This window comes from Psittacula echo (genome assembly GCF_963264785.1).
Source record: "Psittacula echo genome assembly, chromosome: 8".
Classification (NCBI taxonomy): domain Eukaryota; kingdom Metazoa; phylum Chordata; class Aves; order Psittaciformes; family Psittacidae; genus Psittacula; species Psittacula echo.
This window is the reverse complement of record NC_137744.1, coordinates 8968247-8995129: the sequence shown is the minus strand read 5'-3', so window position 1 is coordinate 8995129 and position 26883 is coordinate 8968247. Positions and strand designations below refer to the sequence as shown.

The 26883-nt window shown below is 46.5% G+C and overlaps 1 protein-coding gene across 3 annotated transcripts in view; it reads left to right on the top strand.

Annotated features, from left to right (window-relative positions):
• Positions 1-26883, top strand: part of ARHGEF9 (Cdc42 guanine nucleotide exchange factor 9) — a gene marked incomplete at its 5' end in the record, with an annotated part of 106868 nt that overhangs the window by 35341 nt on the left and 44644 nt on the right. For 2 of the 3 annotated variants that reach the window (XM_080624768.1, XM_080624767.1), the window contains one exon: positions 19465-19644. The exons of the other annotated variant lie outside the window; for it this stretch is intronic. In XM_080624768.1, the coding sequence (XP_080480894.1) occupies positions 19465-19644 (180 nt within the window). The remainder of the gene's footprint in view (positions 1-19464; positions 19645-26883) is intronic. 3 annotated transcript variants of the gene reach the window in all.

The window sequence follows — 26883 nt, the reverse complement described above, 5'->3', positions numbered from 1 at the left end:
GTGTGTTGGGCTTAATTCCTATTCAAAAACCATGTTAGAGAAAAGGAGTTTCTATCCTGGTTGAAGCAAGGAATTTGGGATGAGATGCTTTAAAGCGCTTGGAAACTTGAAATGCAATGTCCGAGATCTGGTGAGCTGTGTATGGACAGACCCCTGCAGAACCTTTTGGGCACCATAGAGAAATTTGGGATTCTTTTTTGGAGGGGAACTATAGGCAAGTGATGCCTAGTGATGTTTTGCAGCCCAGCTCCAAGCTGCCCCAGATGCAGCCACAGTGCTGCTGCCTCATGGCTTAGTGCTGGGGAATTCACCCGGAGGCTGCAGGATCTTTGGGATGGGTCTACTGGTTTGTATTTCCACCATGGTGAAAGTAGAGTTGTGCAAGCCTTGGTAGCCTTAGTGAGCATGGAACTGGTGGAATTAGCCAGTTTAGATCCTCTACAATGACAGTTTTAGAGCAGCCTCAAAAGCAAACTCGCAGTTATGTCCAAAGCAAGTTTCTGCAGACTTGAACCATTTGCATGCATAAATCTATGTTTCCCAGTAAAGCTCTGTCAACAAGAGCTGCATCTTCTAGTGCAAGGCGATGCTTAAATTAAAGCTGCTAGAGAAAAGACTCGTAGGAAGAGCACTGAGCAGAGAGTTAAGGGGAGATAAGGAGAGTGTCTGTGCTGCAGGGCTGTCGGCATGCAGCTCATCTGCAGCTCCCAGCTTGGGTGGTTTCACGTCTGTGCTCTCTGCCTGAGACTGGGGGCTTCAAGGGGAATAAACCAGCAGAGCATCCTGTTTGGCCCAAATAAAGGGGGATTAAATCCTGGAGGGGAGGACCAGGAGGGTTTTACGTCTGTTACCCAGGAGGTTTGCAGTGGAGAGATGCTCAGTAACTCTAAAAAAGACACAGGAGCAGCAGTAATGGTTAAGGCAGTGCTGGGAGGGCTGATAAGGAGTTGTTTGGGCATGTGGCTGCTTTGGCTGCACTGCCTTACCTTCATCTGTATTTTGGTGCCTTCTCCCCCAGTGTCCCTTGTCTTCAAGGGCTGGTTTGTTCTGGTGGTATTTAATGCTTTCAGTTAGACATATGAGCAAAAATCACTCCTTTGGAAGAAAATAACAAGCCATAAGTCTTTGCAGTAGCCCAAGCTGGTCTGAAAACAGAAGCTTTTCAGTGTGTTACACAAGGGAAGAGGGTTTCTCTTTGGATGCAGATCCTCAAATCCAGGCTGAGAAACCCAAACAGCTGTGTTGTGTCAGGTCACTTGAGCTGAACAGTGGTTGAATTGCAACTGAAGGCCCCTCCAGCCTCTGCTTTCCTCTTCACATTCTGTTCTTCTGCTTTAACCTTTGTCTGTCTCCCCTGTCCCTTCCTTTGGGCCGGGTCCTGGCCTCAATCTCAGCAGTTAAATCTGGTGTAACCGCTCTGTGGATGAGACAGAGAAGTGACTCCACAGATAACAGTGGAGTATGTCTAGAGCAGAGTGTTGCTGGTGGATATGGCCAGCCCTGGGTTAATCAATGTTACTTGGAGAGGCAATACCACCCACCTGCACAATGCACCAGGCAGGTGGTACTCTCTGAACCAAATCAGGTTTGGCCTGGATACTCACAGAAATGTGTGGGAATTATCCAAGTATAACTGTACCTTTTCCCAAATTTGGATGACGTGCCTACCTGCTTCGTTTCCCTTCGTTCTTGATCTCTGCCTCATATTCTTCCCTTTACCAGACATCTTGCAGGGGCAGGTAACCCAATCCTACCCTGGGACAAGAAGACCCAATCCTGATCTCATTCACAGTCATATAAGCTAAACATAAAACCTATTGGAAATTGGGAAGTCCAGCAGGTTGGCATTGATTTCCCAGCTCTGCTGGTGCTTTCTGGATTCCTGTCTACTTGAAACAGGACTGAGAATGACTAATTGAGGAAACAGCAATTTGAGCTTGATGGGATGTATCAACCTTAAACCTTTATTAATATCAAATCGTCCTTGTGCCCTCAGCTTGGGGAAAGCTGTCTCTGCTTTGACTACACGACATGGAAGCTTCATATTCTTCTGACCTAAGGTAGAACAATGTGCGTTGGGCTTAGGAGATCCTATTGACTGTCTCTTCTGCCAAATATTGCCTTTCAGAAGCCAAATCTCCCTCATTTCAGGTTGTCTGTTCAAACCTTGGCTGAGCATTTCTGTTTCTCACTGTTCATGTCTCTTTTTGGCTCTTGAGTTATTTAAGAGGAAAGCAAGTTGCTGAGGAAACATCAGCCCATGAAAGAAAGTTTCTGGGGCTTTTAGCACAAGCCATGGATGTTTCTCCCCAGAAAGGGGGAGGGATTTGAGCTTGATGGGGATGCCAGAGAAAGTTTCAAAGTATGGAAAAGGGCAAAAATAACTGTTCGTTCAAGATGAGAACAAAATTGTGCTGATGGCTGGCTAGAATGATGTGAAGGGATGGGGGAACTTGGCAGTGGGTATCTCTTTCAGCCCAATTTCTTCAATAGTTCTGTGAAATCCAATTTTCTTCATGTGGATGCTCACGGAGAGGCTGAACTTCCCCACAGATCCTGCTCTTGTGAACCTGGACATCCCTTTCTTTTTCCCAAAACACAGAGGTGGTGTAGGTTACTCATTGCACAGATGTGCTGAGCTGCAGCAATGGCTGAAGCTGAGGTGTGAGTAGAGGAGGGTCTGCTGGTGTGCCCTGGAGCTGGAGGAGGTGCTTGGAGATGGGATGTTCTGCAGAAGCAGATTCAGGGCCAGTTCCATGTGCCATGTTTCAGGCAGCTTTGACATGAGCCATGCACATCCCTCTGGAGTGAAGGAAGGTGGAAAAGGTTAAGAAAAGTCCTATCTGGCTACGTCCTTCCCAGGAAGCAGTTTTGGTGCGGTGGGAAGGTGGCTGTGCTCAGTATGGTGTGTTCCACAGGGTGGCTCGGCGTGGTTGGGCCCTGCTGGTGGTCTCTGGTGTTTCACAGACTGGAATAGCCAGAATTGTTTCTTCTCCAGGAAGTGTGGGAGGGGGGGAATGTGCCTTGGTTTGGCACGCCAAGGTGACCTGCTGCTCTGGCATTCCTCGGGAGCTGGCTCAGCAAGGTGCCAACAAATCCCTGCTTTTATTTCAGCTTTTGTTAGCTGGGGGAAGCTGTGATTTTTTGCCTCTTCTGAAATACCTTCATTAGTCTGGTGCTGAGATTTGGATCTAATTTTACCCAGATAGTGAAAACTGACTATTTAAAGAGATTTAAGCCTTGGATTTTTCTCTTTTTTGTATTAGGAAAGGCAGCTATGGAATATTACCAGGGTAACCAGAGTAGCAGACAGCAGATTGGAGGTTACTATCAGCACACAGCAGCAGAGAACAGTGTGTGGCTTGCAGGGAGAGCAGTGCCTGCTGCAGCCTTCTGTCATGCATGCAGGCACAAGACTGAGCTCTGTCAGGGTGATCAAAGGCTGAAGAGGAGCTGACAGTGTGATATGGTCGAAAGAAAGGAAGGTATGATCCAAGGATGTATTAGAAGATGAATTTCCAGTAGAGATTGATGCTGCTGTACCAGACAGTGGTGCAACCTCACTTGGAGTAGGCTGTTTGACTGCCAATATTCAACAGAAATGTATTTGAACTGGAACAGGGACAAGGACAGTTGGGGGAATGGAGGCTCTGTCTGCAGAGGGTGAGCTGCAGAGTGCCTTGTCTAGCCTGGTGAAGTGGTCACTGAGCAGGAGCAGAACCACTGTGTACAAGTGATCAGAGGACAAACACCTACTGAGCAGAAGAACTGAAAGGGTGAGTTGGTATTGAATAAGCACAGTGAAGCACAGGCTCTTTGTCAGGAGGCAGTTTCTGATTATCAGGCAGGAGTGTGGTGATGGAGCAGCCTCCCTTAGGGTGTCATAGTGGTAAGAACCCAGAACCGCAGACTGGTTTGTTTTGGAAGGGACCTTGAAGCTCATCCATTTTCAACCCCTGCCATGGGCAGGGACACCTTCCACTAGAGCAGGTTGCTCCAAGCCCCGTCCAGCCTGGCCTTGAACACTGCCAGGGATGTGGCATAGAATTATTTTACATTTGTCATAAAACTGTATTTGCAGAACCATCAGGAAAAGGGGAGCCTGGCCATAGCCCCATGCACAGCAGAACTAGTCCCAGTGTCCAGGTCTTTAGAAGTTTTCCCAACTTTTATTGAGTAAAGGGGCATCAAAGCCTCCATCAAGGGAGCAAGTCTGGCTTCGACATACCCCAGGCATTGGAGCCTGTTGTGGAACCTGTTGCAGGGCTCTAGCCCACGTTCTACCAGTATGGTGAAGTGTGTGGTGCTCATTCCCTTTACTTGGTTCCCATGGCAACCCTTTGGCTAATTAACACTCAGTAGTGAGGGAAAAAAAACCCTGTCCTTAATGATGAATTAATTTGACAGAATGGTGTGGTAAGAGGAGTTCTGAATAGGCACTGTGAAGGTGTTTTGAGGGGATGTGAGCACGTGTGGCTTAGAGACGGAATAACTGGGGAAGATTAAAACACATCAGTGTTATTCTGACCTTGCAGCATTCCAAGTGATGTGTCCTACAGCAAATTGATGCTTTCCTCTGTCCTGCCAGGCTCTTTGGCTGCAGCTGCACACGTGCTGCTGGGCTTGGCCTTTGCCTTGCCCTCCTGCACTGTCCCCTCCATTCCTGCGCTGCTGCAGCTCTGGTGCTGCTTCCTCCTTCTGGGTAAAGGAGTTCAGGTTTTGATCAAAGGCTTCCTCACCATCTAGATCCTTTGTTTTAAACCCTTTGTTGGTGTTTCCATTTCGATAGTTAAAATGCAGCCTTTCTCCATTTCAGACTCCTACATTATACATAAATAATGCCTCTCCTGGAACTATTAAACTGTGTTAGCACAGCCTCTGCAGTGGTAGTTTAGCTGAGCTTTTAGCATGTTTAATCTCTTTTGGGTATTAATCCTTCTGGAACCTCTGATGACATTTGTTGTCTTTCCCTGAGTCCCTCCCACACCGCCAGTATCTGTCTGAAGTGAGTCGCTTCCTGCAGAACCAGCCACAGGAAGAGGAACTGTCACAGCCTCGCATGGATTTGGCCCTCCTTTCAGTGCATTCCAGGGTTCCTGCCACTGTTGCTCTGTGATTCCCTGCTCTAGGAGCGTATCTCCCATTGAACGTGGGCTTGGAATGAATTTGCTTTCTGTTCATCAGTTTTATTTCTTAGTCCTCAGATATACTCACAGATCTGTCTGTTTGGTATCATCAGAGAATGGTAGTGAATAATATCACCTCTTCCACGTTGCAGTGACGATGTGGAGGTATCAAAGACTGCAGCAAATGTTGGGTCCTGTTTCTAGTTTTTTGCACTTGTTTTTTTTTTTTTGCCTTTGTGCTACATCACAGGATCTCTAAGCCTGTGTGATGCCAGCTCCATGTGTGATCCAGGTTATCAAAGACTGCAACTGAATTGGAGGGGAAATGATTTTCTTTCCATGATGTTACTGTAGAAGTGACACACTCTCCTATGAGGCAGAGCAAACATTGCACAGCCCCTTCTATCAAGTATTAAGACTTGAATTGTGAAACCATCCAGCACACCTTTGAGGTTTCTGACCTTCTCTAGAGTTAGTTTGACACAGCCACCTCCTGCCCATTCCTGTCTCTCAAGCTGAATTTATTGTCCTGCATCGGTATTGTTCCTGTTTGGGCTCCTACCAGCCAAGGGCTTTGAAAGCCAGGACGTGGTAAAGTCACTTGATGGGGAGTGGATAAGAGAGCACCTGTCTGTGTGTTCAGCTGAAGCAGAGCCTCAAAGCCAAACTCCTCTGAGTTTGGAGCAGATCCATGGATGAGAATTCGTTGGGGCTAATGGGCTCTAACAAGGTCCATTTGGGCAGGTTTCAGTACAAATACAACTGGGCCATCATAATGCACCCTCAGATCTGTCTGTGCCTATGTGTAGCAACCTCCCTGGCCTGTCATTCGTATTTTACACTACTTTTGCTCTAAAAATTTTCCTCTAAAAATGGAAAGCAGCATTGAAATCGGCCAAGACATCAAACGGGAGGTTTATATGTTCCTTGAAGGAAGAATCCAGTGTGTTTGATGAATGTGGTCTTGCAGATGTTCCCATTGATTTGGTGTCACTATTCACTTGAGTAAGGACAGAGTCTTACTGTACAAACGAGGCTGGCCCTGCTCAACGTGCAATTGGGCAGTATAGTATTAGGTGGAAATAAGAAAAGTTTAGATTGCTGTGAAGATCTGCACTGAGAAGTTGGTCGCTTTTCTTCAGAGTATGAGCCCAGGTGCCCTTGGGCCTCTTGTGCTCTTGAATTCCATTTTGGAAGCCTGAAGCTGGAGCAGGACTTGCATTTAACACACTCCTTCAAGTACTAACCATGACCATAAGTGCTCAGTGTGTGGGTTTAGGGTTACCTGGCTGCTGTACATGACTTGGATCCCAAGAGTTTAGCCCAAGCAGGAGCTAGATGCTGGAAACCAAGAGGACAGTGCCCATACTATTGGACTATTTCCATACAAAGGAACCAGGGCTTGCTCCTACAGGCCTCTGTAGGTCAATGACATAGAACAGGCCAGGGAAGGGAGAGATCTTCCATCCCAGCAGAGCCCACCCAGCCAGGGATTAGCTTCACATGAGCTGGACTGCTGCTGGTTCTTCTGGGGTGAATCATGTTCCAGCAGGAGCTGGATGTTTTCCACCCAGAGGCTGGTATGGGTTTTATACACACTCCATTTGCCTTTCTCCTCAGATTTAAGAGCTGCCTTTTGTTTTTTTCAGTGTAGGTGTTTCAGAAGCCACATTTCGGTTCACCTTTAGGGCTGCTGTTTGACTTCTTTGTCGTAACATGTCCTGATTAGTGATTAATTGCAGAGGACAGGTTCTGACTCCAGCCCGTGTCCCGGGGTGCCTGTCGCAGCAATGATGCACTCGGTGATTACTCACCACCCTGGACCTGACAGCTGTACTTCTCCCTCTGACTGGTTAATGACCTTGACCAGGTACACGTGTGGCTGTGTAAATGTGTTTGGTTGTAGGGTGTTGGGGATGTGCACATTTTGCCTTTGCTTGCATAACCTTCATTTTACCTAAGTAAGAGAAAGGAGCTGCTCCATGAACAGATGGAGTGGTATTTCTAGAGGAAGGTGAATAATGCAGAAAATTATTTATTCAAACCCCCTTCAGACTACTCAGATGTTTGCTTTAAGATAGTGTTGCAAATCCTAGTGCAAATAGCTGCCCACAGGAAGGTTCAATCCAGCTCTCATCAAAACTGCGTGTGAATGTGGTAGTCATCCAGTCCAGGAACAGAGCAGTGCAGGTGGCTTAATTGATCCATTAAGGAACTTAGGACTAAGCACCATTTGAAGCATTAGTTACAGACCAGATCCTTTGTAAGCAATGCATAGCCAGGTTAGACTAAAACAGGTTCTCAAATCATAGCAGGTAAGAAATAATAACATGAAATCCAGTCTGTTGATGGATAATTCACCAAGGAGGAAAGGCTGCTAAAATCACAAGCATTTGCTGCAAAGGGTTTGTTGTTCCTTAATGAATCGAATCTATTAGCCAGGGAAAACATCACGTTGCCTTGAAAAACAAATCATATTTGAATGCCTCTTTCCATGCGTTTGGACCCATTTGAACGTGAACACACTAATTATGCTGTGGAGATGGCTTTGTTACGGCAGAAATGAAACCGACTTTGCAGCTATAACTACTCAGCTATGAAGTGCTGGAATAGGTACATGGGGATAGAAGCCTTTTAATTCTAGTGTATTTCTCTTTAATATTTGCATCCCTTCCTTCTCACGCAGCTTCAGAGAACGTGTCTCTTCTCTTGAAAGCGAGGGGCTGGGCTTTTAGGTCTCAGCAGCCCCAAACCTGCCATTTGTGTCAGAGGGAGTTTGCCATCAACTGGTCTGAAGAGCCAGGTCCGCAGCTGAATTTGTCCACAGATGGTAGCTGGCTCACAGATCCCAGTCTTCATGACATGCTTTCTGATGCACAGGGAACTGTATGAGTCATATTGCTCCAGCTACAGTCTTTTTGGATGGAAATTATGCTTTTAAATATACACTGTGCTTACATAGAGCAGTGACGGGCTCGTTTGAAGGAGCTGGAATGTAAGGCATTAAGTGGAATGGCTGCCATTATGTCCTGTGTTTGCCAACAGATAACAGACAATGATATTTCATCTGTGACAACTTTGCCCTCTAGATTTTTTGAACAGAATTCTCTTGGTACGTAACTGTTTTCTTCAGCACCATCCAGTTGATCATTTTGGTATATTAGATAGCAAATGTCTCTTATGAACAGGAAAGGTGGAACAGAGAGGGATGGGACCTGCATGTGTCTTGTGCACTGTGACCTGGAGAGATGGGAAGGGGCTGGTTGTACAGCAGATGAGGTGACACATCACAGGAAGAACTTCTTCCTAAGATCCCATCTCAATCTCCCCTCTGGCAGATTGGCCCTTCTCCAAGGCCCCTCTCCGGGTTTCTTGTCGCCCCTTCAGGCACTGGAGCTGCTCTAAGGTCTCCCTTTAAGGAGCCTTCTCTTCTCCATGCTGAACCAGCCCAGCTCTCTCAGCCTGGCTCCAGAGCAGAGCTGCTCCAGCCCTCTGGAAGTGTAGATGCAAGCTGCAGTCCGGTTGAAGGAGAGGGTTGTGGCAAGTGTCTGCTTTGCGTTGTTCCTGTTGAAGAGGACATTTTGGCTGTGGCAATTTCCCGTAAAATCTGCAAAGCCATCAGGCAGTGACTTCCATTCATTCCTAACCTGAATGGAGAAAAGCAGCTTAGAGGTGGAAGGCTGCGTATCCCCTCACTGATCTGGCCAAGCCATGTAATAGGCTTACAGGCTCTGATGACAATCTGCAAGAGTTACACACACTTAACTAGCATCAATTCATTACCTCACTGACAAGACAGCCTCTTACATCCAGGATTGTCCCTTGAGCTCTTAGTAGGAAGAACCCTTGGTAATGCAAAGTCAATTAGGTGGGAATAAGAGTATTGTGCCTGGTATCTCACTGTTGAAACCAAAGGAGCAAAGGTATGTGCTGTGATACCCGCCCTGCTGTGCCACCCCTCTCTTTTCCATTGCCCCATGTGCTGCTTCCCCAAAAGCAGCAGTCATGGCCTATCCTTTTAGCTCAGGATGCTTACTGTGTTTTGGTCCAGAGGCAATACTGTAATACTGAAAGACGTGAGGCAGACTTGCAGTTTTCCTGGAATAATTCTCTTGAAGCATAATTGAGGGGCCAGAAGCTTTGTCCAGTCATTGCTTACTCTGGTTGCTCATCCTGGTTTGTCCTTTTGCTGCCTGAGATAGAAGCAGTGGGATTTTTCCTGGATGACTCTTGGTTTGCACAGGAGCAGCTGGACACTGGAACTGTTAGTGCCCCTGCAAAGCCACGCGAAGCCAGGGATGGTTGCTGGGGATCATGTATTCTTTCTCCAGCCACTGCTCACTTCATACTTGCATTTAATTAAACGTTTCTGGAAGCTCAGACTGCAAACCAATATGGAGATGATTTTCCCCTCTTTGTGCTGACCTGCCAACAAGCCACTCCTTGACTGCATTAGATGTGAGCTGCAGGGACTGACCCTAAGAAATTAAGAGATCAGAACAGCAAATAAGGAGCCTGGGCAGTGAGTGTAATCAGTGTAATACATTGATCTGGACTTTAATCCAGCCTGGGCTCTGATTTGCACTAGTAACAGCCACTGCTTGTTACGTTCCAAGTTCTCATCACTTACTAAAAATAGCTCTCCTTTTTTTCAGTGTTATCGTTTTGACCTCATGCTACAATACTGAGGGATGGGAATTATGCATTATTAAGTCTATTACTGAAGATGTTTTCTCATACATTGTGGTCTAACATGACATAATCAGGCATCTGCTTCATTTTTAAAAGGTGTTTCAAAACACATTGCAGTGATTGATATCACAAAGGGGCTTTTACTGCGTGTTCCTTGTACTTGGCCATCCAGGAATAATGTTTCTGATTTGTATTAACAGCCCTACATTTGAATTAATTTCCTTTCATGATTTTTAGACCCTGGCCAACTGTGTCAGCTTTTATAGGACAAAGTATCTACTTAGGCTTTCATTAGTTTCGGGCCTGTCACTTTATTCATTTCACTATGAATGCCTCATTCTAGGCAAGGGAAGTTGCTGCACTCTGTGTTGCTGGGGTATGTGCCCATGTGTCATCAGGTTTGTGGCAGCTCCTGTGGCTTCAGGGGTAAAGACCCCACATTTGGGATGAGCAGATCTTGTGTTGTTGCCTTTGTTGAGTAGCTGTGTTGTGTCGAATAATGCAGTCCTCTGGGAGTAATTGGTGTAATTTGCTCTTTCATTCCTTTTTGCTTTGGAAACTCCCATGCCCCACAGTGCAGGTGATGTGCATGTTAAAATACATAATCTCTAAACCATCAGGGGCTCTTGCCTTCCTCAGAGCAATGACAATTTTATCTTCCCTCCCTGCAAAAACTATCCAGTTGCTCAGATGAACTCAGTTTGCCTCCAGTCAGCCAGTCTGGTCAAGTCTTCTGCTTTCCCATTTCAATAAGGACAGGCTCCTTAGGTAAAATGAGGCTAGGTTTGGCGTTCCTGACATTTTCAGTCAAGTCTTTGTTATCCACAAATGGGTTTGGAGGTTGTGGGTTAGCTACACCATGGGCACAGGGATGTTTGGGATGTTCTCGGCACAGCTGACTGCTCTGTGCTGTATCTCTTTGCTGGGACCCTTGGCTCAGGGCTCTACAGCAGCCTCTTGCCCTCACTGTACACTCCCAGAGCCTAATTTATATGTATCTTGTAATATCCATGTTGCTTATCAGCATCATTCTGCACCTTGGGTAGTTGAGAGATGACTGTAGCAGCTTCCGCAGCCTCGCAGTGATCTGTACACGGCGCTTCGATGTTGTCTGGCACAGCCTCTGCTGCCACTGCCAGCGGGACTGGTGCTTCATTAACACTGGAACCATGGCTTGGTGATCTCCGGGCTGCTTCCCACCCAGGCAGCACTCTGCAGGCTCAGCCTAGGAATGTTAAACTGGGAATAAACCAAAGCACAGCTTTGACTCTCTGACCACGGGAAGGGTTTCCAGTACAACTCTAGCTCTTTGAGTCAGGTCCAGCCTTCATTTAGGAACATGAGGAGTCCTTCTTTATCATTTAAACCTAAAATCATCTAAAGTCCCAGAAGACTGGGATTTGTGCAGGTATTTTAGGTTTAGATGATAAAGAGTATTTAGACCTTTGTTTTCCATGTGCTGTAAGGAGGGATTCGTGCTGACAGCCTGTGTTGGCCACATGGCAGGAAGGTGCTGGGAGCTGCTCTGCCTGTGTCTGATGGAAGGTGCTGGTTTTCCTGGAGCAATTTTAACTTTGAGTCCTGGAACCAATCTCATAATTCATCTGAGTTAAAAGATTACAGTTAGTGGTTATTTGTAATTACTCTACATGAAAGATATGTCATCAGGCAAAGGAAGGCTTAATGTGCCCGGTACGCAAAAGGAATTGGAAAGCAATTACAGTGACATGTGTCATCAAAGCAGAGGGCTCACTGCTGCCCCAGAGCCAATTACAAACCACATGGGCAGTGCTTTAGAGGGGGAACTCTGTCTTGTTACTGGGCCTTTTCCTCATTGCTGCCTGGGTTTTATGGGCACTCACAGCTCTGTGTTGTGCTGTTATTATTAATAGGAATGCCATAGATAATAGCCATAATAAGGTGGAGAAGAAGGCTAATGGCATAGCCTGGGGTCTGCTGTTGCACCCTGCATGGGGCCGGTGGTTTCGTGTCTGTCAGGCCACATCTTTTCAGGAAAATTTAAATCAATGAATAATAAAATAACCCAGCCCTAGTGAACCTTTGTACTGATTCTCCACCTTTAGATACATATGCATAGAGCTTCCAACCAAGTGTCACTGTCTTTCCAGTATACGGGGATATCAGTGGCTCTCTCATTCCAGTCAGCCTCTTTCAGCTGAAATCCAGCCATTAGTTAAATTCATCAAAGGGCTTGAAAGCAGAAAGGGAAAGTCTTTGCCTTGTGCTTGACCTTTGTGTGATTGCACCTCTTCAGAGAATAAGCAAATCAAGTGGAAGTGCCCTCCCATTTGTTTTGTGAATGAGCTGTGTGGAGAATTCGCTGTGATTTGGCATTATTCAGTTTGTCTCATTTCTGAGGAGGGCTTTAAAAATAAATACACAGCCACAGGGACTGTTGGGAGATCACACAAGAGCAAAAGTACAACATGGTGGGGGGTGGCTGACGTTTTCCTGTACACTACCTTTTTGTCTGCTCCATCAACCTGTCCTAGTTATGAAAACCAGCAACGTGTTGGGCAGAAACATGGGCTGTGGCTTCTGCTGCCTGTGGAGCTCAGCTGAGCACCATCAAACTGCTCCTGTGCTGTACCATATACATGGGTTTCATGGGAGATCCACACAAGTGGGTCTCCACAAAGCTACAGATGCCTCCTTGGGAAAACCTGAAGATGACAGCGTTGCTGTTGCAGTAAATGGCCCCATAATTAACAGCCCCATTGCTGTGTGTTGTGTTCCTGCTCATGAGGCAGCAATGCAGTTAAAACCCAGGAGGGTAAAGCAGTGTCAGGTGCCTTTCTTCTGGGAAGCAGAGTGGGAATTCTCATTTGGCTGGAGGTTTGCAGATGGTTTGTGGCTCCTGTTCTGCTGGGATTGCTTGGAGCATTGATTTCTTTACTCTAAATGCCAACTCTCTGTATATCCTTGTTTGAAGATGTGCTGCCTGCTGCCATTGTGGAAGGGCCTTTTATGTACAGTGGGAAATGCTATTGTTATTTTACAGTACTCTTATGTTGTCTGAATGAAGGGCATGTCTGGATAAGAACAATCTGAACAAACAGTGTAGTTTCACCACAGTTCTCCATGTCCCCTTCACAGCCTGCTCCTCTGGAGGAGCACAGAGTTGATGTAATGCTGAGTTGAAAGGGAACTACCCAGAGCTTATATTTAAAGCTATTAGAACTCTCTTGATGCATTAATAAATGATCAAATAGAAGAATATTTCCCTGCCTTAAGATTGTTCATGCTACCAAAGGCTGTGGTCCTGCGAACTCAGTAGGTACTTAGAATTTTCTAAGGAGATGGTGATCTGTGGTAGATTTCTTTGGGGTTTTTGGGAGGTGGCTCTACAAGAAGTGAGTTTTGGACTAGTGAAAAACTCTGTGCTGGTGACTCAGGGCAGAATCTTGTGGGCTAACACTGATTATTATCCCTGGAAGAGGTGTGGATTGGTAACAGTGGTTTGTGTGGCCTCAAACCAGATCACCCCCTGAGAATATTTCTGATGGTTTCTGCCCATTTCAGTCTCCAGGAACCAGCAAGTCCCTGATCTCTTCTCCAGGCTGGCCCCTAAGAAGGCAGGAAGGGTTGATTCGTTGGGAATACTTAGCAAAGTTGTGTAAGAGTGGCTGATTTCCCAAATACATGTTTCATACTCAGCTGCCTCACTGCGGGCAGCTGCTGAGGAGCAGATATTGGCCTCCAGCCATGCACCGTGGCTTCGGAAGTGAGCAAAGTCAGGCGAGATGCACCAGATGCATTGGAGGCAGAGGCTCACCCATTCCCCAAACCCCTCTTCTAAGAGGATGCATCAGAGTTCCTTTGTAGTGTCACAGGTGGTTCCTGCCTGGTAGATGTAAACCCTGCAGTAGACTGGAAGACATTGTAAGCCTTGGTTCGGAGGTCACTTTCTGAAGTTTTCTTTAGAAACACATCCTAGGCACTGATCGTGGGCTTGTTTGATCAGGATGTGCTATAGATAGGACCACGAGATAGGAGGTGACAAGGTGTGTGGGACCTGCTGCTGCAGGAGGGGCTTTCGTGGCATCCCCCTTCCCCTGCTCTCCTTTGGGTTGTACAGGTTTGCTCCAGACTTGCTCTAGTAATGGGGTTAGGCAGAGTGATTCTGTCATGCCATGTAACAGGTGCTGTTCTTGTTATTCCTTCTATTTTGATTTTCCTGCTTGCTTTGATGGGGAGAGTTGTTTCATCTTGAGAGCAGTGCTACAGAGCCATGGCCAGGAAAGAAATAATCATGAATTCCAGAGTAGAACTACTACTTTGGAGCTCTTCCCTTATATTCCTTGGAAGCCCCCTTTGACATTAATGATAATCCCTCCCTTTGCTGAGGTCTTTGGAAAGCACAAGGGAAGGAGGAAACAGTTAGGATCATTGGCTGGATGGGCACTTCTGAGCTTTCCCCACACCGGTGAGGACCATCACAAAGAGGTGAGCTCAGCAGAGGTTTTGCATTGATGTACCACAACATGTTTGGTGTGGTACATCCTTCAGCATCTCTGCCACAGCATCCATGGTGTGCCAGAGCCAGGGGCTCTGGGCTGGCAGGCACTGATGGCTCTGCATCCCTGAGGTTGTGACTTGCAGAGTACTCTGAAACCCTTTTGTACTGGTTGTTGCTGTTGTCATTTTACTTTGGCAGCACCTCTCATGTCATTCAGTATTTCCCATTGCCATGTTTCATCCTGGAAATAACACCAGACTTGAAGAGAAGGGAAAATCCAACCGGACCTTAAGTAGGAATGATTTAATTCCTTTCCACTAGCTTGACTTGCTCTTGTGAAGGCCTTTACCTGTTGTACTTGAGTGTTAGGAGTGTCTTAAATAAGCATCTTTAGAGTGAGGCTTTGTGACTGAATTATTGGAGGTTTACAGAGTGCTTTGGAAACCTGCAGTAGAAATCCCTGGAAGGCCGATGTGTGCGGTCCTGGTGATCCAGTGATAATGCTCATGTTCTTAGTGTGCTTTCCAGAAATGTGTCAGTATAATGAGAGAGCATCATCTTTTTTCCTTTTTTCTTTTCCTCATTAAATCAATTTGTTTATGGTGCTGGGACACAGAAGTGGTCCCTCATCTGTCTGTCCTGGTTCTTACCTTTGGCTATGGCCGAGTGTCTGCTAGGAGGTGAAGAGGACCCATGAGGAGCAGTGACTCTCGTCCCTAAACCATGGGCAACATCCCAGTAGTTCTTCTTACCTCCTGCCTACTGAGAGAGCTTTTCCTTCTCCCCAGAGTGGCTGGCAGTGCTCTGAGGTCTCCTGTCAAACCGTACACATTATTCTGTTGTTAAGAAATGCTCGTGGGCATTTCTTCTGCTCTGATGTTCCATGGTGAAAAGCGTCGAGGAACTTTCCTCTTCGCGCTCTTTAGTTTGAACAACCAACTGACAAGAATAATTGATTTTAATGGGAACTAGGACTCCCACCTGCAAGACAAGCAGTGTTCAGGGTATGTCAGAGCCAAATATACATTATCACCTATTGCATTTTTTCTGCCTGCCTCCCTCTCCTCCTAAGACACTTTCTGCAAATCTTCATTGTTGTAAATTCACAAGGCTGTGATTTTGTGACTTTGGGTGAGCACGAAGAACATGATATTATTTACAGCAACCTTCACATACTGAGAAACTGCTGTGTCTGGGAGGGTGTGATTTAAGATTGGACTATTCCTATTGTGATTATTATTGTTCAACCCAGCTCTTTGTTATCCCTTTTTAATGATGGCCAAATTGTAGCTGGGCTGAATGGGAGATGGTGGAATGTAAACTCCTGCATCACCTAATTAAACACAGAGAAATAGTCATTTCTGGGCCATGATTCACCTCACTTGAAGGTAGACAACTGAAATAGCTGAGGTGAATCATACTCCAGATGTGTCTCTTTCTCTTCACTGGTGATAAAGGAGTCCAGATGCTGTGTGGTAGGCATTTAATATTACAGGAGATAAGTCCCTTTCATGGTCTTTGGCTGAGCGTGTCTGACCACAGTGCTGAGGTGTGGATTTGAATCCAAGAGATGTGAACTTTTGGGAGTGAAAAGCTCCTATCTTCAATTTGCTCAGAAAATAATATTTCATCCTGACCTTTCTCTAGTTGCTCATCTCTGGCTGCTGCAGATGTCAGGTTCTGTCTCTGTAACCCTGCCCTGCACAAGGCAGATGGCTCCACAGATGCTTAAGATGTCTTGCAAAATAAATTACACTGGATCTTTTAATTTTAGGCTCTGACATTCTCTCAATGGACCCAGCACGTGCAGTGGCTGGAACTCGGATTCTGCCATCCTACTGTCCTCCTTTCACAGGCTGAACTGTGTCTTTTGGAAGGCTAAGGCTTGCCTGCAGGCTTCTGGCATGTGGATGCCTTCCTTGGACTGAGAATGGACCAGCTGGAAAGGACTGGCTGAAGGGGCCTTTCTTCCCTCTGCTGGCACTAGACAGTGAAAGCCAAGGACTTAGAGCCTTTCTCCTTGAGTACCAAAAAGCACCTTGCAAGGCAAAGCCACTTTAGCTCCTGACCTCCACTGAGAGCATCTCCCAGGTCTCTGCTTTCCTGACTCTGTGAGTCCCTGCCAGCCCTTGCTGCTGGCTGAGCCGGGCTTCTCGGAGCTGGGGTTTTGTGCCTGAGGCTCAGAAATGTGCTTTTGCAAAGTAGGCTCTGAAACACAGTCCCTCTGAAGCTGGGTCCCGATGACGTTTCTGTGGCAGCTCATGCCCAGAACTGCCTGTGTATGAAGTGACAGCAAAGTCTTATGTCAGCTGAAGCAGAAAAAACAGAAATGTGGCTTCTGCGTAAGAGCTCTGTTCCTGGTTCATCCACACTGGAAAATGGGCTAAAATACCCCATGACATTAACAAAAGGAACGAGGGTCAGGCCAACCTGATCTATTTTCTGACAGGAACACTGATTTTCCAGACAAAGACTCTACCCCGTTTATTTAAATAAGCTAAATGCATGATCACAGCGAGCCACTGGTGGGAGGTAGCTATGGGAAAAGGAAGGAGATGTTATGTATTACTGCAGGATTTCTGTGACACTGTAATAACTACTTCACACTGTATCACAAATCTCTGGTAAGGTCTCTTTGGGAATAGAATTTGCTGTTTCGGTCATCTGTGTTCAAGAAAGATGCAGGTAAAATATCCAGCTGCTGAAAAGAGCTGGTGAAATGCTCAGGGGAAGGAAGAGCTGTCTGCTGAGGTGAGGCTGAAAGAGCAGAGCTTGGTCAGCCTAGGAAACCACAAGCTGGACAGTGGCCATAAATACAGCAAGGGGAAACACTGGTGAAGGAGAAGAGCTCAGTCCTGGCCACAGAGCAGATGACTGTTATCTGGTCTTGAATATATTGAAGGGGTTTTCTTCAGCTGTGGAGTCTTCATTCTTTCAGATCTGTCTTCGGGTTCTTTGTGGTTTAAACTGATTCTTATTAATTAAAGCATCTAGAAACCTTGGTTTAGAGCAATGGAATGTGTGAGGAAGCATTGAAACATCTCACGATCTAAGGGGGGGGTCCCACACCATCTGACTTCAACTGCCACTGGTTTAGATGGGATCCTCTTGCACCCAGCCCCTTGCAGCTCTGTTTCAGAAGCCCAGACGTGAGATAACCCCAAGTAGCTGCCACCTGCGATAAGTTTAGCACATCAATCAGGTCCATTGCTTGACTCTTCAATGACAGGTTGTTATTAACACGTGCCTCTGTTTTCTGTCTGCTATTTGGTGATCTTGTGAGGCAGGAAGTCCTCCATATGATCCACAAAGAAGCCATGTTTCTTTTACAGCTCATTTTGAATCAGAAAGGATGATTCGCCAAAATGGAAGTAGGAAGAACATGGTTTTACTTTACCTACTGCAGGAACAAGAGTGGTCCATTGACTAGATACATCTTGGCTTTGAGGATGAAAGGCACTAAGTATCAAGTTAGGCTCTCTTAGATCTTGCTGCTTTATGTACAACTGACTCTTCTAATTGAAGAGCTGAAACTGCAGCTGTAATTGTCACAAACCTGAGGAGCTTGAGCTCTTAAAGGAAACCCAGTTCAAGGGAAACAGTGAATCACGTCCTTTAATCTGTTGACTGAATTGCCTGTGGGGACTTGAATGTTCTTACATGTTTATGCTCCGAACCCTGCAGCAGTGCTAGAAGGTTTCCTGCAAGTTCTTACTGTGCAGGTAGCTATTAGCAGGCACTTCAGTAAGCCAAGCTTATAAAAGAGCTGTTAAGAGCTCTCTAACCATTCCCAGTGCTTTTACACTTGCAAAACCGCTGTGATGGGTTATTGTCTTTATGCTTTGTATGGCTTGCCTAAATTGAATGGATATCTGTGGCTGTTAAAGTCTTGCCATGTGGAGGGTCTGTAATGGTTGCAGCGCTGAGCTCTTTCTTTGTGAGCTGAAATTTGGATTTGGAGGCGAGCCCAAGCACATATTCAGCGAGTCTCAGCAGAATTAATGAACAAGGTTCAGGATGGCTCTGACAAGCTCATAAGCATATGGGTAAAGTCTCTGTTTGCTCGGGCAGTCTCACTGTTGAGTGCAGAATTCCTGTGGATGAATCACAAACACAGTTTATTATTCTGTTAAAAACTATCTGCCTGTCATTCTGAGGAGCAGCAGGTGGCCTAGCACGGGTGGATGCTTTGTCCTGGGAATGCACAAGCACCAGTGTTTGGATGGGTCCTTCCTGCCAGCATCAAGTGGGAGTTTGATGGATAGAAAACTTATGGCTCACAATGAAATGAGAACTGGTGAGGTCATGCCATGGTGCTGGCCCAGCAATAAAGTGACCATATGCGTGGAGAGACGTTCAGGAGGTCCTGTCAGACACAGGTCTGGCCTCAGTCATTTCTCCTGGGCAGGAATCTGCCCCTGGAACACTGTCAGGACAGCCAGTGCTGGAGGGTTTCATGTGCCAGAGTGATGTTTGAGTGTGCCATGGAGCTGGGCTGTGCTCCAGGATGGGTCTGGAACAGGTCAGTGAGTGCCACAGGGCCCTTCGTATCTGCTGGGTAGCTTGAAGGTTTCAGAAGCGAGGGATGTCAGTACATCACATCACCAGCACTGAATAAATATACAATTTTTAGTTTTAAAGAAAAATGTTCTGCATATGTTGACAAACTTTGCTTGGATTTGCATGGAAACCTTTCTGAGCCTGGAGCTGCGATCTGAACCTTTAACTGAGCAACTTGTTCTGGAAGAGAGGTTCCTTTGCAGGACTCTGTCGCTCAGTTTTGCCATGTTTGGGACCTCCCAGCTATCCATTACACGAACCAAATTGCATCTGAAAGCCGTGTGCCTTGGTAGATGTGCATGCTTATGACTACATGGTGGTGGCATTAAGATGGGGGGTGCTGCTGTTCCACGCATGGGGCCGGGGCCTGAGACATCCTGAGCATCCACCTGCAGTACTCACTTGTGTGGCATGGTTAGGAGCAGAACATTGGTCTGTAGATACTGTCGCAGCCTGAATTCCATCACGTGAGGGTGAAATGGTTCTGGATTGGAATGAAGGAATATTGTTTTCCTTTGGCTGAGCGCTTTTTCTGTGCTGCTGCTGTGAATGTGCTTGCTTTGGGGAACCGAGCTCTTACTGACTGCTGGTTTTCTGTTTCCAAAGCTGATCAGTGGTGGTTCTATTGTAAGTGCTGAGGCAGTATGGGATCACGTCACCATGGCCAACCGGGAGTTGGCGTTTAAAGCAGGAGACGTTATCAAGGTCCTGGATGCTTCCAACAAGGACTGGTGGTGGGGTCAGATCGATGATGAAGAAGGATGGTTTCCCGCCAGCTTCGTGAGGGTGAGTGACTTTCTTCTTTTTACCACTACAATGAATCACTGCCGAGGCTGCTCAGAACTGTCAGTGAATTGAACTGGTTCCTGTGCTTGTTATCACTGGTACTTGTTCCCAGTGTGTCTGTTTCCTGTGCAAAAATGGGGAGCAAAGAAGGTTTCAAAAGAAATGGGTGTGGGGTAGAGGGGGAAGGAATAGGTATTGGCGCAGCTTTTCATGCTGGTGGGATATGGAGTGGCTTTTGCTGTCTGTTGTAGCCTCTCTCCTTAAGCAGTTGTTTGGGAAAACAGTTTAATGTTGTGTGGATTATGAGTAGATCATTTGGTGGGGCATGCAAGTTCACATCAGCTCTCAGTGACCTGCATTTGGAAGAGCTTTAGCACAGGGAGAAGTGAGCACCCCCCTTGCCAAAAGCAGTGCTGCTTTCTGACTCTTCAGCACTTTGGGATGTAAAATCACTTCACTGATTAGTCCCTGACAAGGAGACAAGGCACCGTTTGGCTGGTCTGTGTTTTCCTGCTGAAGCAGGTTTTGCTGTGCCCAGCCACCTCCAGCGGTGATTGCAAATCGGAAGGGTTTGAGCACTTGACTTCCTTTGCTCAGTATGTGTTAAAAAAGCCAAGGGACAAGAAGATGTCCTTTTTGCTGTCATCAGCTCCTGCCACACGATTTGGGCACTCTTGAGCCTTCCTCAGGCTTTGACCACATGCATTTCCTTCTCCTTTCCTTTCTGCGCAGTGTTTGATAGGTGGGATCAGAGGTTTAATATCTTCTATGCTATGGAACAAAAAATGGCGATTTCTTTTGCCTTGTGAAACTGTGAAAGATGACTTCCCTCTGAGCCTTCCAGGCAGTTTGACAGGCTTCACAGTGTGAAGGGGAAGACTGTTCTCTCTGAAACACACACTGAAGACCATGCTGCACCCCAAGGAGATGCTGTGTTTGCTTTGGGTCTCTGCCTGTCACCCGCCCTGTGTTGGGCAACCCTGCGTCATCAGCATCCCTGTTTGATTGCATCATTTCATCTGGGAAACAGCCATACAGATTAGGAAAATTGGGTTAAAATGCATCCTTCATGGTACCATGATGCAGCTCTTGTGCCTGTCCTAGGTCTGACCAGAGCCAAGAGTGATTGATCAGTGATTGGAACTGGAGCCTGGGTTGCCTGTGTGAAAAAGCTACATAGTTATTCTGGCCCAGAATAACAAAGTGTGTTTAGTTGAATAGGACACTGTGGGTCTGACCCTGCAGCCAGTGGAGGCAACAAGTTTGGAAATGGTTTTGTATCAGGTGTGATGCAGATGGTAATCTCATTGCAGGAAATGCTCTCCCCAGTGTCTCTAGCACATCTGTGTGCTGCTGGCTGCAAAGGCTGAACTGGAAAAGTCTGTCTTTATTTTCGCTTGATTTAGAGGCTGACATATTCTGGGCCAGTTTAACTTTCCAGTGCACTGACCAGTGCTGTTTGGTTTGTGATTCTGGGGAAAAGATTTAATATCCTTATTGTGTGGTGTTGTAAACATACTGTTCATGGTAGGTGATAACAGCCTTGTTTTGCACTGTCCTGTTTGCTAAATCCCATACCAAACACCAAAACAAACAGGCCTGTTTGCTGTGAGGCCCCAAACCGTGCATCATTTGGCTTGGCTGAACTTCCCATCTCTCCCTACACTTTTCAAAGCCTGGAAGAAGGATTTTAGAAACTGGGAAAAACAAAGGAGAGGGATCAGTGAATTTCGGATGGTTGTACGCAAACATCTGAACAACATCCTGGAACAAACCTTGCTGCTTAGGATCATCAAGTTTCTTGCCCATTTTGCCTAATGCCACAACCCTGGGGCTTGACTTCATTCCGACAAAATCAGTCCTTCCATCAGCTCTGCAAGAGGCCAGCTTGGTTATTCCATCTCCCTCTGCCCTGGCACCAACTGATGCACTCCAAAAGGGGCATGGTTTTGATGCTATGAATGATAGTTAATACCTAACACTCAGTCCCAGGCATTCCAGCTATCATGCAAGCAGAGTTCTGGCACAGTTTGTCCACTGCTCTGCAAGGAAGGCTGAAGGGGACAATTTACCACTTGGGTTTACACAGCAGAGCTGCTTTACCCCCGCAGCACTTGTGTGCTGCAGCCTACTCACTGGTTGTCCTGTGCTGAGAAAACAACTGCCATTTGGGCTGTCATGTTCTCCTCCCCTCGCTGGCTGAGGTCGCTTGCTTGCCTCTTCACTTCTATTCTTGCACCCCTCACTGTCTCTGTCTTTCTCAGTAAGTTATGTGAACCAGATGCCTGCAGAGCCTTTAGGGAAGGTGCTTTTGATCCTTCTTTTACTTGCAGGACCATTGCTGCAGGTGTTTATGCTCCTTCAGGGTCCAGTCAAAGACCTTTTAACCTAAACCCTTTCCCTTGACTCTTCTCTGCAGTTTTCTCCCTTGTAGTACTTCTGCAGCTGATCACTCCTTCATAATGAGGAGGCTGGTTTGTTCTCTGTTGTACTTTGAGCCCTGCCTTTTTAAGAGGATGCTAGAAAACTGCCTGATTTAGCCTGGGTGGTTCTAGTTTTACTTGCAAAAGAATTGCTTTCCTTTATATCTGTATTTCTCTTATGCAAGTACAGGAGGGAAAGGGAACAACATGTTGCATAGCAGAGGATGAAAAGCAGTTCAAATGAGGGATGACAGGACAGACCAGGCTGGTATAGAATCAAACAGGATTCATTTCAGGCTGTTTTAGACTCCAGGCCTCGTGTAGGTCCTAACAGGGACCTAAAAGAGCAGGTCCCTACTAACAGCAGCAGGTCACTGCAAAGTCAGATTCCTCTAAAAGTCATTTGGATCACTTCTGAGGACAAACCTGGGCTGGAAACCTACTTTGCACTGAGACGTCTGACGCTTCTTGCTCTCCAGCCAGATCATATGAAAATGTTTGGCAAAGCATTTGGCACTCACAAAATCTCATAGCAGGAAAAAAATCACATTTGCGAGTGCAGAGGAAAACAGGAACCTGCTGATTCCCTTGGCCTCCTTTACACGCGTGGTTGGGAGGGCTGCAAACAAAAAGCATACTTGAGTTGCCTGCACGTACAGGAGCTGTTGCCTTTACGCATAACACCTGCAGTTATCCTCTTAGTAGCTTGAGACTTGGCTTAAATAACGGAGAGAGGGGAAAGCCATAGAGTTTGGGAGCACAGGAACTTTCATTGGATGGTAAAGTGGTGCTTTTGGGGGAAGAGAAAAGGCACAACATAGGAGAAGTAGAATTAGGAGCTAGTAAGCAATGGGGCATGGTTTTCTGCTGCAAGCTGCTGCAGTCAGTGAGAAAGTTACAAAAAGCCTTGAGTCATTAGAGAGGTGGATGAGAACCCCAGAACTAGGTTTAAGGCTGAATGATGAGCTGGGTTTAGGACAGATGAAGGTGTCTGTGTTGTATTTTAGCCCATGTTATCAAGTGAGCATGCTGGGCAGCCACAGGGTGCACCCATCAGTCTTGTGCTGCACAGTGTCTTTGAATGTCCTGTCAGCTTCTAGGGGTCCGAGAGGGTGGGAGGTACAACTGGGGGGAAACCAGCAGGACTTTTAAAGAGGATTTCATATTCCTGTAGTGGTGATGCTGCTTGTTGCTCTTCTCTCCTTTGTGGATGGTATAGCCTTGGGCTGTCTTTGCACGATATGGTACAAATTCATTGTTGCATACCAGCACTTTCCACATCCACTCAAAAAATGCACTTAGTGTTTGTAAGGAGGAATTTAGAGCCCAGGATAATAGCCCAGTGCTGCAAATGCATCGATTGTTGTACCTTAAGGTCTCCTTTAGAAAATACAGTAAGTCTTAAAACAAAGTTTTGATTGCAGAGCCCAGCATCACATCTCTAAAATAGTGAGGCCCAAGTGAGATTCAAGCACTCCAAACACAGGAAATCAAATGGCATCATATTTGGGCTCTGGCATGTTTCCACTGAGAAAGAAATAAAACCATGAAAGCTTATGGATGTTTAGTGCTGTGGAATCTTTCCCCAAAGACGTGGCAGAATGCACCCACCCTGGGCAGAGCAGGGGATTGATTTTGTTATAAAGCTCTCCTTAATCTCTTTGGACACCATGAGGCAGACAGTTTCCAGACTGTATTTCTTACCTCAACCCCTGCCTTATATTTACTGAGCTAAACTAACGGACAGATCTGGGGTTGAGAAGGTTTTACTGCAACTTCATGTAGTGCCCTTTGACTTGGTTGCCATGAGAAATGAAGGGCAATGGTCCTCTAAAAGCCTGAGCAAAGATGGTGTATAAATTCTATGCAGTCCATACCTCTTACATAGGAGGAACTGCAGGGGTGGATCAGTGCAGCAATGCTCCTTGTTCTCTCATCGTTGCCAAGCTTTCCCCAAGTGTTGTAATTTTAGATTGATTTTCCTGCTGAAAAAGCTGCCTTTGACCCACTTTATTTTCTGATGCTGAAGGAGAAGTGCTAGATGGATTGGTGTAAGCTTTTAAGGCACTGTTTAGAAGCAGACTCTAACCCCAGAGTCTTGTCTTAGTGCCCAGCAGCTCATGCCTTTTATCGGGTAGGTGGGATTAGCTTTTATTTGTGGGAGTTGACTGCTCTGTATTGCAGGGGTAGCTCTGAGAACCAACCACATCTTGATGCCCATCAGCAAGGCAAAAAAAGGCCTTTTTTTTTTGCCTTTAAAGTCTCACTGCATGCATAGGGATCTTGATACAACAGCACATCACTCACCTGCTTGTCCATCACTGCAGTCACTGCATCTACTGAGTACCAATGGCAGCAGCATCAAGGTGAGGTTTTCCAGAGAAGAGAGGATGGGCTGAAGTGGCTGTTACCTGTGGGACAAGCAGGACAGCGTGTGCTGCAGTGTCTGCTGCAGTCACTGCCTTCCAAAGGAGATTTTATTCTCCCGTGGCAAATCCGGCATAAAAATAGCTGCTGGTAGAGGTATCGCCCGCAGTGGAGCAGCAATCCAGGATGCGCTGCAGACAAACGGGGGCTTTTGTTGGGGTTTTAAAGTCAAGCAGCATTTTAGCATCCAAATGGGCTAATTGCAGATACCATTATCATGACAACTTATGTCACTCAGCTCAGCCTGCGCCAGATCCCCAAAGGTTCAAGTGCGGCACTGAGGCCCTTCCCTATACGAGCTGACTGCAGGAACAGAACTGATGTTTTGAGACCATTCTTTGAGGCAGGTAAACTGGGCACAAATCTTCACAGCCCCATTCCTGTCCTCTGCCAAACTGGTCATGAAGGAAGATCCAGCCTCTGGTGAGGTTCTGCAGGAGCTGCTGAGCTTCCGCTCTTCCCTGCTGTGTATCATATGTAGCATCACACAGTGAGGGCTTCTGATTTTTAGGAAATAAGGCCCTAGCTCAGGTATTTTGGTGAACATTGTGTAGAACATCCAGTTTATTGCAAGCAAGTTTTGCTACATGGTGGAGCTCCAGTCCATGGGAGTCTGTACATTTAAACTGGAGGAAACAGGGAGCAAACACAGGTCAAGGTCTTTGGAGCTGTTTGTGTTCACCTTTCACAGATACAGAGTGTGAAGCTGTCCCTATAGTCCCTGTTTTCTTCTTTTCCAGAAAGGAGTGAAGGGTATTTCTCACCTCAGATAAAGGGAACTTCTGAGGCTAGGAGTGAGGAGTTTTAAAGGGGAGAGGAAGAGCTGGAAGAGGGTTTGCCTGAAGCTGGGGAGTTTTGGGAAGAGCAGAGAAGGTACCAAAGACCCTGTGAACTGAAGGGAAGTGAAGGATGGTGAGGCTGGAGCCAAATTACAGAGGAAGAAATTCAGGCTGTGGGAGAAAACAGTGGTAGGACCACAGGAGGGAAAATCTGCTTGCTTCAGCTTGCTTTCCTTCTGCTGCCAAATGTCCTGTTCCTTGTCCTGGAAAAGGATACAGGGATTTGCTGTGTTTCACACCAAATGGCATCCCAGCCACAGTCCCACACTTCCTCATGGAAAGGGCACACAGAAGGGCAGCAAGGCTGGGACTGGCCTGGGCAGCTGCTAGGGGACAGGCAGCATCCCCATGTGCCAGGTTCTCACCTCCTCTCTGATGACAGAGAGGGGAGAAGCATCTGCCCTTGGGCATTTGTAAAGCCCGGGACAGCCTGTGCTTCCTCCTGAGGGCAGAGAGAGGCTGTGCTGGATCACTGGAGAGACACGCAGAGACAGATGATGTTTTACTTATGCAAAGCTCTGCACCATGAGCCCTACTTGATTGCAAATAAGCAAGTGATCTTTTTAATCCAGTGCAGAGTCCAACAGAGCATGCATATAAAGCAGTGCACGTGGCTGAAAGCAAGGGCACAGCACTAGAGAACCACCAGAAGGGAGAGGGGACAAACCCTGCAGCTCATGGGGTGGCTCTGCTGAGCAGGGGTGGTTTGGTGGGTGAACCAGTCCCAAGGCTTTGTGCTGCAGAGTTACTGGAGTGACCACTGCTTGATACCAGGTTTTGGTGAAGGTTGGGCTGCTCACGCTGATATCTGTTATAAAGTCAGTGGTGAGCAGAGATTCAGTGGAGTTGCAGCAGCTCTCTGGAAGGATCTGCCTGTATCATTAATCTGCCGCAGGATTTAATTGTGAGCTAAAATCCAGGATGGCACATTATCTGCTAGTTTTGTCCTTGTGAATATCCAATGGAAGGAGATTAATAATCCAGATGGCTGGTAAAATGTTTGTTTTATCATGCTTTGTGATTATTATGAGACTGTCAGCCCTCAGAGCCTATTCAAGTAAAATGTCCTCTATATACAGTGTGTGCATTCAGCAGTCTAAATATATAATAATTACAGGTCAGCTCATGTTGGAACAGTGCCATTTGGTGATTTTATGCACCATTTGGGGATAGCTGCAAGTTGATACATCACATTTCCATAGCTTTTATATCATAGAATGGTTGGGTTGGAAGGGACCTTAGAGCTCATCCAGTTCCAACCCCTGCCACAGGCAGAGACACCTTCCACTTGAGCAGGTTGCTCCAAGCCCCATCCAAAGTAGTGAACACCCTACTTAGAGGTGACTGTCGACTGGGCTAAAATAGGAACCTTTGCAGCATTGTCTGAATCAACTAAGTATGACATTTAATGTTACTGGGAAAAACCAGTGTCACCCCCAGTTTGCCTCTTCCACCTTCCTGTCGCCTGCAGCACACCACCCTTGTGGTTTGAGCAAGCAGGTCAGTGAAGCAGAGAGGATCTGGCCTGGGGTGGTGGTGTTGGGTCAGAG